At 39.8% G+C, this 18,822-nt stretch overlaps 1 protein-coding gene across 1 annotated transcript in view; it reads right to left on the reverse strand.

The window, feature by feature from the left end:
- The window catches only part of LOC140465074 (doublecortin domain-containing protein 2-like), a 219,123-nt gene that overhangs the window by 116,460 nt on the left and 83,841 nt on the right, over positions 1 to 18,822 (reverse strand). Inside the window, exon 6 of the mRNA XM_072560919.1 lies at positions 14,589 to 14,643. Coding sequence (XP_072417020.1) covers positions 14,589 to 14,643 — 55 coding nt within the window. The remainder of the gene's footprint in view (positions 1 to 14,588; positions 14,644 to 18,822) is intronic.

An 18,822-nucleotide genomic window follows, 5' to 3' on the forward strand; every position in this document is an offset into this window, starting at 1 on the left:
AAATCTGACTCTGCTCTCAAAACTTCTAAATTCAAAGGATATGGTCTTACAGTTAAAAGCAGACCTTCATGTTGAAAATAGATTAAGGATTGGGTTCAGTTGAGAATTGTGATAAATTAGCGACATGTTCCCTCATACATCACAGTGAAATCATGGCAGATTGTGCTTACACTTTTGAAAGTCTTCTCAAATCTGATGAATGGAGTCAATGATTGTCACAGTGATGCCTTGACACACCTGTCACAGACTCAGTCTAGTAGCTATGCCATCTAGGACTCAACCAGTATATTCCTGACCATCCCTTTTACCTGGAGAAGTTTGTTCACCATACTAAGGCTGACATATTATCCTCAGCTGCAACTACCATCTGGCTCCTATAATTTAAAAATGCTATTTTGTTTTTCTCTTGTAATTATTAGCATTCAATTCCACCTGCCAGCCCAATCCTTTCATGTCTGGGGTCAGATTACCATTCTCATCTTTATTTCTTTGTGGCTTTTTCCCCTGCGTCCCAAGACCAACCCCAAATCAATTTGCAGTGATGCTGTTCCACATGCTGCTACAGGACGTGACCAAACTCCCTCACTTGGGGGAAAGGGTTTGCTGATGGTTGTGTGGTGGTGGGGATTTGCACTAATGCAAGCTGTGGATAGAAATTGCTGATGTCTAAAATGGAGCAGTTTTAGACTGGTGTGGACTGGCAGACCGACAAGTGAAGTGGGATCATTACAGAGTCAGTGTTGTCCATTGGTTCATGTCAACAAAACATAGGAAATTGGATTCTTCAAACATGGGTATCTTGATGCTGGATCTGGAGGAATAGACAAGTGTGTTAAGAGTTAATCAGAGCTATAGCAGAAATCCTGTGGATATTTTGATTAATGAGTGAATTTTTTACTTTGATATTTCTGGATTTCTTTCATAAGTCAGTTCCAGCTCTGTCTTTCAATACTAACTCTGTACCTAGGCTTTGTTTCAGAAAGCTCAAACATGACAAGTGAGCCTGAATCCCTAATTAAATGTGTTCATTTAACTAAATCAGCATTTAATTAGAATTTGACAGTCAAATGTAAAGAAGGGGTTCATACAAATGGTTTTTGACTGAGTGCACTAAGAAGGAAGTGTATTATTGTTAGAAGATAAGAATTTTGAGACCTGGCAAACAACTTGGAGGATGTCTTTGCAATTAAATAAAGCAAAAACCTTATATAGTGTTCTTCAAAACCTCAGGACATGCCAAAGTCCTTTGCAGCCAATTAATTACATTTCTAATGTAGCAAATGCAGTAGACAATTTGCTTGCAAAATTCCATGACCAAAAATGAGATAAATAACAGAATTTTTAATGATGGTTGTTGATCGGTAATTATTGGCTAGGACACCATTGATATCTCAGCTTCTCAACTTTAGAATGGAATGAACAGATCGTAACTGTGTTCGCAAGAATAATGACCAAACTTTGGTTTAAAATCTCATCTGAAGGATGGCAGAGGTAGGAACCACCTACCACTGCTGACTATGGTAAATTTGCTTGCATGCCTTGATGTCACAATCGATCAAATGTTGCCTTGTTATCAAGGCCAGTGCCTCACTTCACTTCTGCAATTCCAAGTTAACCTAGCGAATTACTATTCCAGTTTACTCTCAGTCATCAGCAAATTATTGCAAATGACATCAATAGTGTATAAAATACTACTCGACAATAACATGGTCACCATTGCTTAATTTTCTTTTATTATTCATTTGTAGGATGTGGGCACCCCTAGTTGCCCTTGAGAAGGTGGTGGTGAGCTGTTTTCTTGAACTGCTGCAATCCACTTGCTGTGGGTTGTCCCACAATGCCATAAGGAAGGGAAATTCAGGACTTTGCCCCAGTGACAGTAAAGGAACAGCAATATACTTTGGAGTATGATGAGTGGATTGGAGGCGAACATAAAGGTGGTGGTGTTCCCATCTATTGAGAGGGACAAGGGCAATAAATATAAGTGGTCATGGCTTTGGTAGGTCCTGTCTAATTTCTGTGAATTTCTGCAGTGTGTCTTGTAGATCATGCACACTGCTGCTACTACTGAGCATCAGTAGTGGAGACAGTGGATGTTGTGCCAATCAAACAGACTGTTTTTTTCCTGATGGCATCAAGCTTCTTGAGTACTGTTGGAGTTGTACATATCCAGGCAAGTGGGGAGTATTCCATCACATTCCTGATTTGTGCCCTGTAGATGGTGAACAGGCTTTGGGGAGTCAGGAGGTGAGTTACTCCCCACAGTATTCCGAGCCTCTGATTTTTTCTTGTAGCCACAGTGTTTATGTGGAGAGTCTAGTTGAGTTTCTGGTCAATGGTAACCCCCACTATGTTGATAGTGGAAGATTCAGTGATCATAACAACATTTAATGTTGAGGGGTGGTGGTTAAATTGTCTCTTACTAGTGATGGTCATAGCCTGACATTTGTGTGGCACGAATGTTACTCGCCAGCTCAAGCCTGGATATTGTCCAGATTCTGTCACATTTGAATATGGACCATTTCAGTATCTGAGGAGTTGCGAATGATGTCGAACAATGTGCAATCATCAGTGAACGTCTCCACTTCTGACCTTATGAAGGAGGGGATGTCATTGATGAAATAGCTGAAGATGGTTGGACCTAGGATACTACCCTGAGGAACTCTTGCAGAGATGTCCTGAAGCTGAGATAACTGACCTCCAACAACCACAACCAACTTCCGATATGCCAGCTTTGACTCCAACTAGCAGACCGTTCACTTCCTGATGCCCATTGACTCCATTTTTGCTAAGGCTCCTTGATACCACACTCAGTTGACATCAAGGATGCATTCAAGTACTGTAAGTCTCACCTCACCTCTGGAATTCAGCTTGTTTGTCCATGTTTGAAATAAATCTGTGATGAGTTCAGCAATTCAGTGACCCTGGTGGAACCCAAACGGGGCAACACTGGGCAGGTTATTGCTGAGCAGCTCTGCTTAATTGCACTGTTGATGACACTGCCCATCACTTTGCTAATGATCACGAGTAGACTGGCGGGATGGTAAGTGGCTGGGTTGGATTTTTTCTGCTTTGTGTAATTTTCCTGGGCAAATTCCACATTGTCAGGTAGATGCCGGTGTTGTAAATGGACTGGAAGAGCTTGACTAGGGGAGTGGCAAGTTCTGGAGCACACGTCTTCACTACTGCTACTGGAATATTGCCAGGACCCATTGCCTTTGCAGTATCCGGTCTCCAGTTGTTTCTTGACATCTCATGGAGTGAATCAAATTGGCTGAAGACTGGCACCAGTGATGCTGGAGACAAGTCGAGGAGGTCGAGATGGCTTATCTACTTGGCACTGGTGGCTAAAGATTGCTGTGAATACTTTGGCACCTTTTCTTTTGCACTGAAACCTTGGGCTCTTCCATTATTGTGAATGGGGATATTTGTGGAGCCTCCTTCTCCAGTGAGTTATTTGATTATTCAGCACCATTCATGACTGAATGTGGAAGCACTGAAGAGCTTAGATCCAATCCATTGATTGTGGAATCACTTAGCTCTGTCTATCACTTGCTGCTTATGCTGTTTAGCATGTAAGTAGTCCTGTTTTGGTAGCTTCACCAGGCTGACACCTCAGTTTCAGGTAAGCCTGGTGTTGCACTTGGCAAGCCCTCCTGCACTGTCCATTGAACCCTCATTGATCCCCCTGGCTTGGTGGTAATGGTTGAGTGGACAATATGCCGGACTACATTGTTACAGATTGTGGAGTAACATTCTGCTGCTATTGATGGCCCATATCATCTCATGGATGCCCAGTCTTGAGTTGCTGGATGTGTTCATAGTCTGAGTCATTTAGTTTGGTGATTGTGCCACACAATACAATACAGTAGAGTATTCTCAATGTGAAGGTGGGAATTGTCTCCACAAGGACTATGCAGTGGTCACTTTTATTGACACTGTAATGGATGACGAGTCTGCAGCCAGCAGATTGATAAGAACAAATTACTGAAGATGCTGGAATCTGTACTGAAAACAAAATGCTGGAAATCACAGTGAATCAGGCAGCATCCATGGAGAGAGAGAGAGCAAGCTAATTGTGAATAATATCACTAGGTTATTGCCACCCTCCTTTTTTCAATTAGAACATTTGTCTGCTGACCACAATAACAGCATTGATTCAAACATGTTCAAAAGAAGCAAATTCCAGACAAACGTGTGTCCAAGTGGCACCCAAGGAAAGCTCTCCACTTCTCTAGCTTGGAGCACAAAGGAAGATGGTAGTGCCTACTGAATGCTGATAATCTAAGCTCCAAATCATTGTTGCAGGAGGTCCTCAGGAGAGTGACATCGGCTCAACCATCACCAGCAGCTTCATTATTCATCTTCCTTCCTAAATCAAGTCAAAAAATGGGGATTTGTTCCAATCACAACTCCTCCTAATGTAAAAGTTCATGTCCACATGCTGCTTCAACTGGACAACGTTCAAGTTGGGCTGAAAAGTGGTGAGTCGTTTTTTTAGGTAGAGAAGTTGCTAGAAGCGATTAATAAACATGTTAACTCACAGCACTTAAAAAAGGTAATCAAGGTAATCAAGTAGAGTCAACATAAGAGCATAAGGTCTAGAAGCAGGAGTAGGCAATTCAACCTCACAAGCTTGCTCTGCCAGTCAATACAATTATGCCTGATCGCATCTCGGTCTTAATTACACTTGCCTGCCCACTCCCCATAACCCTCGAACCATCTGTCTCCTCCTTAAATTTACTTAATGTTCCAGCACATTCAAACCTTTGACAGAAGTAACTTCTCCTCAACTCGGTTTAAATTTGATACCCTTATCCTAAATCTATGACCTTTCAGTGTAGACTTTCCCAGAAGAGGAAACATTCAGTGTACATCTTTGTCAATCCCCTTAAGCATCTTATATACTTCAATTAGATGTATCATACTTCTAAATTTCAAAGAATATAAAACTAAATTGCTCAAACTCCCTTCATAAGAAAAACCCCTCATCTATCAAATCAATTTAGTGAACTTCCTCTGAACTACCTCCAATACAACAATATCCCTCCTCAAGTAAGGTGACCAAAACACTACACAATATTCAAGGTGCCTTCTCAGTAATGCCTTATACAGTTGCAACTTCACCCACTTTAATATCCTTTAGCATTAAGTAATGAAATTCCATTCACCTTCCCTGTTTCCTGCTATACCTGCTTACTGATTGTTATTTGTGTACAGAGACATCTAGATCCCAGTGAATTGAAGTAGTCTGAAGTTTCTCTCCATTTAGATAATAATAACTGCCTTTCTATTCTTACCACCAAAATGGATAACCTCACATTAATCCATGTTAAACCCCATCTGCCAAATTTTGCCCCCTTCACCTAAGCTGTCCACATCTATTTCTAAATTTCTTATTTCCTTATTGCAACTTACTTTCCTATCGATTTTAGAGTCACCTGTAAACTTTGCTATATTACGTGCCATCCCTGCATCCGAGTCATTCATATCGATTGGAAATAGTTGGGTCTGGAGGTCCAAATGTTATGGCACTCCACTTGTTGCACCTTGCCAACCAGAAAAACACCAATTTAACCAGACTCTGTTGGTCTATCCAACCTAACAAACTATCCCTAACCCCATGGGATCTTAATTTGTATATCAACACTTTGCATGGCACTTTATCAAATACCTTCTGCAAATCCAGATAGACTAATTTTACAGGACACTCATTATTTACTTTGCTTGTTACATCTTGGAAGAACTGTAGCAAAATTAATCAAACACAATCTACCCTTCATAAAACCATGCTGACTGATGGATTGTGGTTTGTCTTGCCAAATGTCCCATTATTACTTCCATAATAATGGATTCTAAATTTCCCAACAGCAAATTTGCTTCCTAGTTCCTTTTTTGAATAAGGGCATTATATTAGCACTTTTCCAATCCTGTCCATCCCTAAACCATGTTTCTGTAATAGCTATGATATCCCAGTCCCATATTCCCTACTATGTCCTAAGTTCATCTGCATTACCTGTCAGGCCTAGGTCTCTTGCGTTGAAGTAAATGCAGTTTAAAATATCAGTCTTACTTGGTTCTCTGCCAAACTCTTGACTGCCTTAATTATTTGACTTGCTACTCATTATCTACTTTAGCGGTCACAGTCTTTTCTCACAAATGCTTCGGTTCCCAACAGCAGCTCCCCCTTATTTGTTTAAAGCCTCCCAAGTAGCACTAGCAAACCTGCAAAACTTGTAAAAGAAAAACAGCAATCACTGTCCCAAGGAAGTGAATAATCCAGCAGAGCGCTTAAAAAAACCTCAAAACCGAGAGGAGTTCTCACAACCACGATCCTCACCCATCCACCAGAGTCAGAGTTTGTGTAACAGACATGGTTGGATGAGGTAGCTCTTATGCCCAGCAGCCACCCTTGTATTTGACCCCTGGAATGAAGCAGGAACAGGAGAGCTGACAAAGGTAGGCACCATCACAGCTTGAGGGTACCTCACGCAACTAAGATGACTCGCAATGATCACAACTGATTTTGACTCCTCTTGGAAAGTCAAGACATTTCCCACATAGCAAATAGTGGACACCAGAGGGCAACAGCATCATGTAACACAAACACTGATGTCTTGTAACTGAGGATTCACACTGCTGGAGCCATGAGATCAGCTTGTTAGTTTGTCACAAGGACTCCAGCTTTCAGCCACAATTAAATAATAATTCCTTTCTGCAGTTTCTGGGCTCCTTGAGAAGTTCAATACTCAAATGGGATCCATCAGAAGCTTAGCTATGTCCAAAAGATTACACTATTGTTAATTAAGTTCACTAAAAAAAAGGAAATTATGTCAGATTAACAGATCTGCAGAATAAAAAGGTGCCAATAAATTCTAATGGCAAAATGCTGATAACTTTAATGTAATTAATAAATGCCACAGAGATTACACCAACCAAGTTATTTTGCATTTCCAAATACAGTTGATCAAAAGGTCTGTGTACACTACCCAGAGACAAAGAGGTCCATGTCGTCCTCGATATTGGCCTTCATACCCTCATCATAATAAAGTCAGAGTGGGACAACAGTTTGTCAGTGAGGATCAGAGAGGAGTGGTGAGAAATCAGGCTATCTACAGAATTGCAGTGGCCACTAATGTAGGTCCAGAACTTACATCAGGGACAGAGTGGCCTAGATGGCCTATACTCACAGGACATTGAGGGATGTGGACAGAAGCAGGGAGCTGAGAACTAGAACAAACAATGTAATGCACAAAACACCAGTGTGTTTCAGTACTCTCAAAAACAGCCAGAATGCTGAATGGAAACAGACCAGCATCGAGTATTGGCACAAAGAGTAGGAGATGTAAGCCATTTGGCCCACTGAGCCTGTGCTGCCATTCAACATGACCTTGGCTGACCCTCTATCTCAACACAATAGTCACAGTCTCTCCCCATACACCTTGACACATTTAGACTCTGAAAGTCTATTTGTTTATTAAACCATATTCAGTGACGTTGTCTGCATAGAACACTGTGATAGAGAATTCCACAGGTTCACCACCCTTAGTCAATTAAATTCTACTCATCTCAATTCAGAAGAGCCTACTGCATATACTGAGACCATGACTCCAGGCAGTGAAAGAAACCACCCCTGTATTCCATCTGTCCAGCCCTGCCAGAATTGTAAAGGTTTCAATGAGATTCTCTTGGCCCAGTAGTCTCATCCCCTCCACATATGACAAACTTGCAATTGCAGAAATCAGTCTGGTGAACCTTCACTGCACTTCCTTGCTATATCTTTTCTTTGAAAATTGCGCACAACACTCTCCAGGTGTGGTCTCACAAAGGCTTTGTACAGTTGCAGCAAGACTTCCCTCCTCCTATGCTCAAAACCCGTTTGTAATGAAGGCTGACATACCATTTGGCTTCCTAACTGCTTGTTGGATCTGCACGCTTGCTTTCGATGACCAATGTACAAGGACCCCAGGCTCTTTTGTAGATCAAGCCATTCACTTAAATAATACTCTGCCATTAAGCTAAACTTATGCAGTTGACAAGAGAATCCCCAAAGTGAACATATGGCTCCCAGTACTGACAGTCATATGGCAATTCAACAGGCCTTCTAGAACATGTGCAAAACATTAGATTGGTCACGTCAGCAAGTTAAGATCCCAGTCACAATACAAATTTCCCAATGTTCCCAAATTAATCATGATCACAATGAATGGTAGGCACTGGCTCACGGAGCTAATTAATCTGCTCCACGTTTTAACTCAATGCTGACTGCAATAGTCTATACAACATATAAAAGCATCTCCAGCAATTTAGTCCATAATAGGCCATGTCCAACATAACCAGTATTAGACAACAGCAGGGTCCACTGCCTGCAGCACAAGTTGTTGGTGCAGTTTGCCCACCACAAAACTTCCCAGGATTTCTGGACTAGTTCCCATGATTTTGGGCATCCTCACAACACTAATCTAAGACTTTCCCATGGATATACTGAGTAAAAAAAAAGTTCTAGAAAATATATAATTTTTCAATCTTGGCCCATTATGTTCCATGCATTATTATAGCAAGAATATGCAATTATTCCAATTTGGAATTTTAGGAACTTGAATTTCAAAATGGCACAAAATCATGCTGCATGATCCAACCAGACCATGCCAACCATAATCCCAAACTAAACTAGTCCCACCAACCTGCTCTTGGCCTATATCTCTCCAAATCTTTCCTATTCATGTATTCATCCAAATATCAACATTGTAATTGTACCCGCATCTACCACTCCCTCGTGAAGTTCATTTCAAACACGCATCACCCTCTGTATAAAAAAATTTGTCTCCCATGTCTTTTTTAAAATCTCTCTCCTCTTACCTTAAAAATGTGCCCCATAGCCTTGAAATCCCCACCCGAGGGAAAAAACAACTGCAATTCACCTTATCTATAAAATCATAAAACAACTTCAACCTCCTATGCTCCAGTGATAAAAGTTGCAGCCTATCCAGCCTCTCCTTATAACTCAAACCCTCCATTTCCAGCAACATGCTAATAAATCTGTTCTGTACCCTCTCCAGCTTAAAATGCTTCAATTCAGAAAGATTTTCAGAATTGAGCGTCCTTTTCTGATACAACAATTTTAAAGGAGACATGGTTCGGACTTTTGAACAAGAATTTTATTAATGGAAATAGTTTATTTCATGGGCAGCAGTAGAAAACAACTCCAACATTTGCTGAGGCTCCAGAAAGACTGAAGAACAAACAAAAAACATGATAATTTGAGTTCATATTGCCTGGAAGAAACACTATTTCTCCTTTTCAATTTAATCCTCGCCCAAATACTGATGTAGATCCTGTTTTGAAAGAACTGAATTGGAGCTGTAAAAGGTTGCTTCTGCGAGGACATACCCACTCTATCACAAGGGTACATTTGAACTAGGAGCTGGTTTCAGGCAGATGAAAAGTCAAGCTCTCCTTGGTAGCATTAATTTGAGGCCTAGTCTATTTTTTGCTTTGGGTCTCAATTACACCCTGTTATTCATGTATCTACCTGAAACAAATATAAAGAGTGAAGAATATGACCTTCCAGAAATGTAAGATCATAAAATCTGGTCACACCAACTCCATGGACAGGACTTCAAACTGTGGAATATGAATAGCTAGACCTCATTATAACATGAAAAAATTAAGATATACAGGCATGAAGGGGTAAAGTGTAACCTCGCAGATGGGTGACACCACTGAACTTTAACTCATTAAGAGATATCACTAAAAAATGGTAAAGAAGGAATATTCACACATACATTAATGGGGATTGCACAGTTTTCTGTTATGGAACAACATTATGTCCATTCAGTCCTGTCTCGATGAAATATGCTAGTATAAAGGGGTGCTTTTTGAACACGATGACAACAGGAAATGTATTTGTGTTAACAATCACCATTAAAGGATGACAACATTGAATCATGGTCACTGCAGTTGGGAGAAGAATGGAAACTGGACATCCCTAGATCCAGGCCCACACAACCAACACCAGCAATCACATGTTGCTTATGTAATTGTATGTTTCAGTCAGATTGTAGAGCAGTTTGCACTGAGGTCATTTTTAAGCTGCAGTCAAATTATGGTGGCAATTCATGTGGGTTTTAGTCAACCTTGTCTTTATTTTGAGTTGTGGAATTTCTGCAAAATTCCAGACAAGTCACAGGAGGATGAGTACTAGAGAGGGATTTTTGAACAAATCAATAAACAAACGAATCGGAGTTTGAAGCAACTGCCTGTCATTGCACCTTATTCTCGTAATTGGTGAATTCTAAGTAGTGCACATGCATAAGCAGGAGTGGAAACCCTTACAAGAGGCAGTCAGCCAGCTACGCCTGGGCTGTTCAGCATCTACCAGCTTGCAGTGGCAGAGTGGTTTTAGGAGGGTCTCACAGGTTAAAAAGAGGAAGAGCCTAAAGCAGCAAAGATTCAAGTTTCCTTGTGTCCCCCGATGAGCACTTTCCTTGCATATTCTTGAGGTTTTGCATTTTCTTGTGCTGCTCATTAACATAAGTTTCCTCTGCTAAATATTTCAAAACTCTGGAAAATGCCTAGTAGGGAACCTCTTATCACATAACGGAAGTACAATTCTGGGAATCTTTCTTAGTAACATACAATTTGAAGATTTTAAAATATTATGTCATTGTAAAACTAGGAATCCTAAAATTGTACATCATATTCAAGCTCTGGCCATATCAATCGTTTGTTTCAAGTTGAAACAACATCAGAAACAAAAACAGAGATTGCTGGAAAACCTCAGCTGGTCTGGCAGCATCTATGGAGAGAAATCAGAGTTAACTTTTCAGGTTCAGTGACCTCCCTCAGATTTTGTCAGAGAGAGAAGCAAAACTTCTTCAAGGTCAGCATACTTGAAGAGATATAGTGGTCAGGTAAATACTGAATAAGAAGCAAAAGAACTGTGGATGCTGGTCTGAGGAAGGGTTGCTGAACCCGAAACGTTAACTCTGATTTCACTTCACAGACACTGCCAGACCTGCTGAGCCTTTCCAAAAACATTCTGTTATTTGTTTCTGATTTCCAGCATCCACAGTTGTTTTAGCTTGTAACAATTTCCTTTTAACTGTAATCAACTGTACATCCAATGAATGTCACTAGATTAGATTACTTACAGTGTGGAAACAGGCCCTTCGGCCCAACAAGTCCACACCGACCCACCGAAGCGCAACCCACCCATTCCCTAAATTTACCCCTTTTACCTAACACTACAGGCAATTTAGCATGGCCAATTCGCCTGACCTGCACATCTTTGGACTGTGGGAGGAAACCCACACAGACACGGGGAGAACGTGCAAACTCCACACAGTCAGTCGCCTGAGTCAGGAATTGAACCCAGGTCTCTGGCGCTGTGAGGCAGCAGTGCTAGCCACTGTGCCACCGTGCGATTAATCCATTATGTTCACATATAGATCAAGGCCTTATGACAAGATTCTCTGTCGAGACTCAAGTGACATCAATTAGAGGTCTTGTTCATAACAATCATTGAACTTAAACTTAAACGTAAAGAGAGAAGACAAACTATGATTAAGTTTCTCGACTCTAGAGAGAACAAGGATAAATTTAATTGAGGTGCTTAAATAGGAAATAGGTTTTGATGAAGTAAATATAGAAAAATATTTCCATCCATAAAGAAGCTCAGTAAACAGGGGAATGATTTATGCTCAGAATTAATCAATCAAAAGATGACATGAGATGAGGTGTTTCCTGTGCAATGAGATTTTATAATCAAGAGTGCACTGCCCGAAAAGGTGGAGAAAGTACATTGAATAAAGGAGTAGGACATATTAAATAAAATCATGTAGAATATACAACACAAAAACAGGCCAGTAAGTCCAATTAGTCGTAAGAGTAAATAATTATGTTGATGGGTTAGATGAAGAAGCGTAGGTAAGGTTTGTGTGGAGTTTTTTTCTAAAGTTATTCATTTTTGTGGGATGTGGGCATCACTGGCTGACCAGCATTTATTGCCCATTCCTGCTTGACCTTCAAGGGTGGGGAGAAAAGGAAAGTCCTGTATTTCATATTTTTCCAATAAATATATCCTCAGTTAGTTTATTTCCATCTTCTCTAGTTCCTCTATATTGTTTTTATAAAATGTCAAAACTGGAACCAGCACTTTGCAATTCTTTCACATATTTGTCCACATTCCTTGATACTGTTCAGTACTAGCATATTTTTTACTAAAGTATTTCCATTCTTATTAACTATAATCCAAATAGCTCATGGTAATTTCCTGTACCGTTGCTTTATTCAAGTGTTACTGTTCAATTGTTGATTAAATCTGCCTCCCTCTTACAAATTTGACTACTCGAGTCCTGCTACATATTTTTAATCAGGATTGTTCAATTCTCAATCCTGTGTTAGCTTTAAGCTGCATCTGTTCATTAAATTTAAACCAAATATTTTTCTTACACTTAAACTGTGTTTCCTTGGGTATGATGCAAGTAGACCACTTACTGAGATGTAAAATTCCTTAATACGAAACAACCTGTCTTCAAAGTAAGTATTGCTTTTAGGGGATTAACTAAATCATAAAGAAGCAACCAGGAACTGTTTCATCCATGTAAAGTTCAGGTTTGCTTTTAGAAATATACAGTACAACTCTTTGGCCCAGCGACTCTACACTGACAAAAAGCTACTCTAAATCTCCACCGGTACCATTTTCCAGCTCTTGGCCAATAGCCTTGAATGTTACAACATTCTAATTACTCTTTAAAAGGTTGAGGGGCATTCAGATTCCCACCATCCTCTGGATGAAAAAAAAACTTTCTCCAGTCAACCTCCTACTTTTTGCCTTAAAATTATGGTCCCTTTTTAATGACACTGAAATTTGTTTAGGTAATTTCAGCTCAATCAGAATGAATTTATAAATTTATCTTTGATTTGAATGTCACTTTTAATGAAGGCTACAGTAACTCCAATCTTTGGAAGTGACACATTTTAAAGAGACAACAGTAACACCAATACCCAGCATGCAACAAGGATTCATGAAATGTTATTATCTAAAAATGTCGACTCTAAAGCAGAACAATGTACAATTGTAAGTCTGATTGGTATTCTAATATCATGGTTTAAGGAGAGGGAAGATATAGCTTTAATTTGCTTTTGGAGCTCAGAGTGGTGCCTGCAAATGTGTTTGTTTATATTCATTTAATTGAGGTTTTAAAACATTGAAGTGAATAGTTCAATACATTGGAGAAAAAGAGAGCATAGAGACAAACAAAAACTGCTGTTTCCTAGCAATAGGAGTCCAATATTATAGAAAGACAGGACTATCCAGAAGATGAAACAATTTTGCAGGTTTCAGTCAGATACAAGGAGGTCCTTAGCAGCAGAAATGCTTTTGCTTTGGAGACTACAATTAATCAGGGTTGAGGTTAAAAAAAAGTCTTGATTTGCTTTAACATATAATACCAGAAGCAGAAAGTTTTAGAAAACGCAAGTTTGAGGACCTATGTTAAATAATATTTAGTGAATATAGAATTTTGCCAAAAAACAAAATACTGATTACAGCCATGTCAATTAAAATGGAATTTTAATATTTAATTTCAGAAGACCATTGAAATTGCACCAAGGTTTGAGTGTCTGTACGGTTGTTGAGAGTAAAAGGGTTACCAAGTATTTTTGATAGTTGTAATAAGACCATTTGGAATAGTTTGTGTACTGTGTAATATAGTTTACATCATATGAAAGAAAAACCAATGCTCCTTTGTTAAAAGTATAGTGAAAGCCACTTGCAAAAACGGTCATTGACTGTCCATCATGGTAAACACACATTAAAAGTAAAAAGACTTACGGTCTATCAAGCCGTTCTTTAGTTTTGGATCTGACTTGTCAAAAATTACTATCACAAGGACCATAACAAAATCGTCTAGGGCAATAATGGGAACATTACCCAGAAACAAATATTTTAGAATGACTCCAACAGCAAAGTTATTTCAAGGTTGTAATTTCATCTTCAGCTATCTAAACTTTAAGATAAGAAAATAAGAACTAAGAATTGGAGTGAGGCATTGGGCTCTTTGAGCCTGGTCTACCATTCAATACAGCCTAAATAAATTGTTGACCTCACTCTGCCCTCTTGCATCATACCCTAAATCACTGAATTCTTTCAATATCAGTCTTCTGTTTTAGGTCCTGACCATTAAATGCTAGTGTAAATCTCTTAATTCAACTTAATTAAAATGTCACAAGTTGGTGAAACCTCAGATGATGACTGCACTCCAGTCTTCTGCTCAGCAAATGGTTGAGGCAATGTAACAACGCAAGTTTGCTTTTATCCCACAGAGCTCACTATGAAACATAGCTCACTACCATCATTCCCATGTATTGCTAATATCTAGTTTCAGAACTGCATTGAGGTTAACCACTCGACCTTTCAGTCACAGTCACCCTGTGCCTTCGGAAATCCAACTAAAGAGACAGAAATAATAAATTGGAAAACAACCATGCAGTTACTCCCAGTGCATGATTACAATTCCCATTTAATATCTTTCAGTAAAATGACAAAGTAGTACATTTATAGCATCATTAACACAGCAACTCACGTGTTCCTTACTCTTCTTAGATCCAGGAATTGGAGGAAGTGAAGCAGCCTTTGATCTAAGACAGAAACCAGAGATTAATGTTTAGACCTTTGCATCACTTTATTACATAGAAATTACAGCTGAGATCATTCTGCCCACCATGTTCATGTGTTCATGCAATATTAACATGAGCCCTAATAGCTCAGGCAGTAGAGCATCAGATTTTTAGTCAGACGGTCCAGGGTTCAACTCCCTGTTCAGGTTCAGGTTTAAAAACTCACGTAAATTATACAAACCCTAAGCAAGCAATTCGGGCTGTAATTAAAATGACTAAGATAGATAGGTTCTTGATTAGTAAGGGGATCAAGTGTTGTGGGAGAATGGGGCTGAGAAACACGTCAGCTATGATTAAATTTTGTTCCTATATCTTATGGTTTTCTGGAATGAAGTTTCCAATTGTAAGGTCATTATCCTGCTCTTTCCTTGTATGTTATCATTGGTTCTTTACAAATAATTAACAAATGTCCTCTAAAATAGTTAGAATCTTCAGGCTCCATATTTGGCAATGCCCCATTCCGACTGCCAGAGGGTACATTCCCTAAGACCTGAGCAGAGGACTGAGGTGGTTCATATTTCAACAGAACTTGAGGTAATTGAAGCTTTGCTCATATTGGGTTCAGAACCTCAAAGTTTCCCATGTGCCACTTCACAGTGACAGCAATCTCTAGCAATGCATGCTTAGACTTAAGTGGTGGTCTCCGACAGTGACTTCACTCTGCTGTCTTCTCTCCTCATTCTCAGCCCCTGAAATGACACTGAGGTCAATAAAGTGCAGGGCAGCCTTGCCTCATTCATTGTCCTCCTGCTCTCTTCCATCATAATACTTCTCCTGGAATGAGTTCAAAGCTTTTGAATAAAGTTCAATGTTTTTCAAGGCAACCACAGTCATTGCTGTGGTTGTGTGTCTAACTGAATCTCTCACTTTATCTGATCTGTCTATTTTCAACCTTAGTTTCTAATTGGGCAGGAATCTTTACTCTATACCAGTTTAGAGCATTTTGCTCATTGCCATATTTCACACTCATTCTGAGCTTCATCGGGATGCATACAGTCTCCTGCCCTACATTACCTTTCCTTTATGCTGTTGCCTCACCCCCTCAGCCAAAGATAGCAGGGTCATATTGTGCAGACTTGACTTGCCATTCAGTGCAGACACAAAGCTAGGAAGCTTGTTACAGTTACAATTGTCAACAGACTTCAGTCAAATCAAGGGGGATAGCTTTCAGTCAAGGGCAGCCTCCAATACCAGTCCAAGGCCTGCTTGGAGTAGTCAGAGTCGCAATCCTCTCTACATAAGGTGTTAGGAGCCAAGGCTAGAGCAGCCCGAATCTTTCTGCCTAGATTTCTTCCTAGAATGAAGGAGGTCAGTATTATAGGAAATGGAAGTGGGTGGCACATGGGTGCAGATGGGGAGACAGCCCAACCAAATTATTGACTTTCACCCGCCATTGCTGTGCATTTGTTCAGATGTCTGAAACTGGACCAACCTGAGTGATAGCCTTAGACCAGATTGGCAGGGTCTGGTACCATGGTGTCCTCTGTTAGTCCTAGGGAAAGGCAAGTCCTGTTTCTCCATCACCCATCCAACAGCATTTCCAAATCACTTCCTACAATGTAGGATGCAAATTTCCCCCTGTCTGCCAAATCCTGGGCAAACAGCAAGAAATGTGCAGTGTAGCTCCAGGCTGACAGTACTTGTACTGGTGCAGGACTGACTTTTCATGATAGCATGAGCACAAAGGATGCTGGTCTTTTGGCAGGTATCCACTGACTGGAGAGTTGCTCTGGGAATGAGGATAGAGTCAGAAGCCAGTGACGCCATAGGGGCAGGGTAGGCAGTTAATGAAGCACATTTGGTAAGATACAGTGAGAAATCCCATTGGGTCTTACAGCAAAAGTTGCTCAAAAACAAAATCAACATAACTCGCATTTAGCCAACACACTTACTCTTCAGCCCTTCGAGTTTATGGACACATCAGCGCAAATAAAACAACTATGTTGGAGTATACAGAACGCAAGCCATTTTGCAGACCAAATCTATTTTAAAGAAAAGTTGAGACAAAAACACCTCTTCCAACCAGCAAGTTATAGTGGACAGCAAGCATAAACTTCTTGCAATATTATGTATTCAAAATATCAAATTTATTTTGGTGCAATTGAAGAATCCTGAATGGATTACATTAAATAGCAAATATTCATAAAAGATTGTAAATTCATTCTCAATTGCCCAAGAATCAACAAAAACAAACAATATTTTAGAATTCTTAAGACTGAAGCTTGCATGGTAGTATTGGTTAATTTGGACAAATGGAACTTGTTATATTATACCTCTAGATATATTTAATCCTGAAATAATTTTGTTAGACTGAAAACTCCTTAGGGATGTAGAATTTGGAGGCATTTCATTGCAGGACCCAGTCAATAGCTAGCTATGCTGCCAGAAATCCTTTAATGATCCGAAGTCTCTCTTACTTGAGCTTTCAGGCTAACAATAAGCTTCACTGGATAGGTCCACCTTGCCAGAGGCAAAGACAATGGAACCGTTGCCAGAACATTATCAAACATATGGTGAGCAGATCAGCCTGCTTCTATCTCAAAGAATTAAATTAACTCTTATAGAATAAAATAATGCAGAACAGAAGGAGGCTATTTAACCTGTTATGTTCCCACTAGCCCAGTCTCTCTTGCTTCCCATTTGGACATTAATATTCTCATATTTTCCTTTTTATAGGACATTCTCTCACCCACTGGTGCCTTCCAGCGTTCAAAGTATCTGATGCTATATTTAAAGGCCAATCACGTGCTCCTTTGAACTGTATGACGTGCGGCTCAAAAGTCAGCCTCTTGAGAACACTGTCCATGGTAGTGAAGATTTGGAGATGCCGGTCTATCACCTGATGAAGGAGCATCGCTCCAAAAGCTAGTGTGCTTCCAATTAAACCTGTTGGACTATAACCTGGTGTTGTATGATTTTTAACATGAAAGCATGCCAGCTCACCTGCAGTACACAATAGGCAGCGTTCATTCAGGGAGGTTAAAACAGTACTCTCCTAAAGTGGTCTTGGCATGATAGCACGGAGTGATTGTTCTGTCCCCCCCATCACAACTTCCTCCTTTAATGGCAGCAGACCAGCCAGGATGGTGGATTGCGCAGTGGGTGGCTTGCACAAGCTTCTGCAACCCTTTTCTGTCCATTGCTGAATTGCTTACTTCATACCTGAGAGATCATGAGGTAGCAGTATAATGCTAGGTGTTAAAAATGATAGTGCCAAGCCAGATCATTAAGGGTTAATTGGCATGACAACAAACAATTGAGGAAATTGAAAAAATTACATGGAAAGCAGGTCTGGTACAATAAACCACCTGTCTCGGCTGGAAGGTAATTGCACTGACCTTGGCAGGGTGCTGAGAAACAGACTGTTGTGCAGTTATCACAGACACCTGGAGTTATTTTTTCACAATGGAACACCTGAACAAGTACCAAAAGTACTAAAAAAAAGGTGATGCAGCACGTAATATTAAATTCAGATTATTATTAATAACGGGGACTTTGTCCCACTCATTGGACTATTCCCCTTTGGATTGGGGTTGGCAAGACCAGGGACATGGATCTTCTCCATTGAGTTGGGGTTTGTGAAGCCAATGCCATGGAATCTAAAATAGAGATCCAAGTGTCACTATCACCAAAGTCCCCAACAGTTAGAAGATAATGTGCATCCACATGTGTGCGTGTAGTTTATGCGAATAGATTCACTCATATATTCAGTTTACATATGTCTGTATTATATATAAAATAGATTAAGCTAATAAGTTGGCTTCATATTAAAGTGCACATGGCTTTTTGTACAAATTTTGATCAGATCCACTAGGTACGTTTAGCCTCACCATATCAGCAATCAGCAGTCAAGCAAAAACAGTTTGGGATTCAGGAGCTCAAGATATCTCACTTTTGAGTACTGTTCATGATTAAAAACATTATTGTCATCAACTAGTTATGTCACATGTCTGGGATGGGAACTCCATCTAACATTTCTCTGCTCAGTTCAAAAGTATCTCCAAATCAGCAGTTAATAGAACTTTTTTTTTAATGTCACAGTCTCAAATTCTTGTTCCCACAATCAATTTCTGAATTATTTGTCCATCATAAAATCTTTGGAAATGTTGGAAAAAAGAACTTTGAAAAATAGTTAGCAAA

Source organism: Chiloscyllium punctatum, chromosome 41 (assembly GCF_047496795.1).
Source record: "Chiloscyllium punctatum isolate Juve2018m chromosome 41, sChiPun1.3, whole genome shotgun sequence".
Classification (NCBI taxonomy): Eukaryota; Metazoa; Chordata; class Chondrichthyes; order Orectolobiformes; family Hemiscylliidae; genus Chiloscyllium; species Chiloscyllium punctatum.